General features: G+C 46.6%; 1 protein-coding gene across 1 annotated transcript in view; it reads left to right on the forward strand.

Moving 5' to 3' along the window:
* The window catches only part of arg1 (arginase 1), a 7678-nt gene that overhangs the window by 1346 nt on the left and 4988 nt on the right, over positions 1-1344 (forward strand). The window contains exons 3-4 of the mRNA XM_014023341.1: positions 700-874; positions 1025-1184. Of these exons, the coding sequence (XP_013878795.1) occupies positions 700-874; positions 1025-1184 (335 nt within the window). The remainder of the gene's footprint in view (positions 1-699; positions 875-1024; positions 1185-1344) is intronic.

A 1344-nucleotide genomic window follows, 5' to 3' on the forward strand; every position in this document is an offset into this window, starting at 1 on the left:
ACTATAGACCAGTAATGGTTAATTTTACTAGTTAGTTTTAGAGGTATGATGTGAGTTAAGTTTTGGTTAGGTTAGGGTTAACTATAGACCAGTAATGGTTAATTTTACTAGTTAGTTTTAGAGGTATGATGTGAGTTAAGTTTTGGTTAGGTTAGGGTTAACTATAGACCAGTAATGGTTAATTTTACTAGTTAGATTTAGAGGTACGATGTGAGTTAAGTTTTGGTTAGGTTAGGGTTAACTATAGACCAGTAATGGTTAATTTTACTAGTTAGGTTTAGAGGTATGATGTGAGTTCAGCTTTGGTTCAGGTTAGGGTTAACTATAGACCAGTAATGGTTAGTTTTAGGGAAAATGTCTGGGTTAGACATAAATAGTTACAAAAATGAATGGAAGTCAATACAATGTCCTCAGTTTGATGCAATTACAAGGATGTGTATGTGTGTGTGTGTGTGTGTGTGTGTGTGTGTTTGTGTGTGTTCCAGGAACATTACCTTCATCTTCCAACAGTACAGGTGTGTGTGTTTACAGGTACACACGGGTCAGTGAATTCATCTCATTAAAGTTCATCCTGAACTGAAACACAGGAGGTTAATGTTCACACCCCCAGGGACTTCTGGGAATCTACAGGAAGCACCGTACAGTTAATCTGTTTGTACTTGTTATAATTACTCCTCTGGTTAATCTGTCTCTGTCCAGGCTGCGCAGTGAAGGATTATGGGAACCTGGAGTTTGAGGAGGTGACAGAGGACGAGCCGGTCCGGGGTTCCAGCAGGGTTCGGGCCGTGGGCAGCGCCAACCACAGGCTGTCGGAGGCGGTGCAGGCGGTGAAGAAGGACGGACACACAGCCGTGATGCTGGGAGGGGACCACAGGTCAGTCAACAGGAAGTGACACGATCAATGAGACACAGTTTGACAAAGGATTTGTCTGTTTCTGAACTCGTGTCCTTCAACAGGTCCTTTAAAGGCTGAAGACGTTTCTTTAAATCAAAGATCAAACTGACGAAAGGTTTCTGTCTTCAGTCTCGCCATAGGATCGATCCACGGTCACTCTGCTGCTGTCGGACCGCTGAGCGTCCTGTGGGTCGACGCCCACGCCGATGTCAACACGCCGCTCACCTCCTACACCGGGAACCTCCACGGGCAGCCAATGTCCTACCTGCTGCATGAGCTCAGGTCGAAGGTAAGCTCCTCCCCCTGACCTACCTGCTGCATGAGCTCAGGTCGAAGGTAAGCTCCTCCCCCTGACCTACCTGCTGCATGAGCTCAGGTCGAAGGTAAGCTCCGCCCCCTGACCTACATGCTACATGAGCTCAGGCAAAATTAAGCTCCTCCCCCTTCCC

Source organism: Austrofundulus limnaeus, unplaced genomic scaffold (assembly GCF_001266775.1).
Source record: "Austrofundulus limnaeus strain Quisiro unplaced genomic scaffold, Austrofundulus_limnaeus-1.0 Scaffold364, whole genome shotgun sequence".
Lineage (NCBI taxonomy): Eukaryota > Metazoa > Chordata > Actinopteri > Cyprinodontiformes > Rivulidae > Austrofundulus > Austrofundulus limnaeus.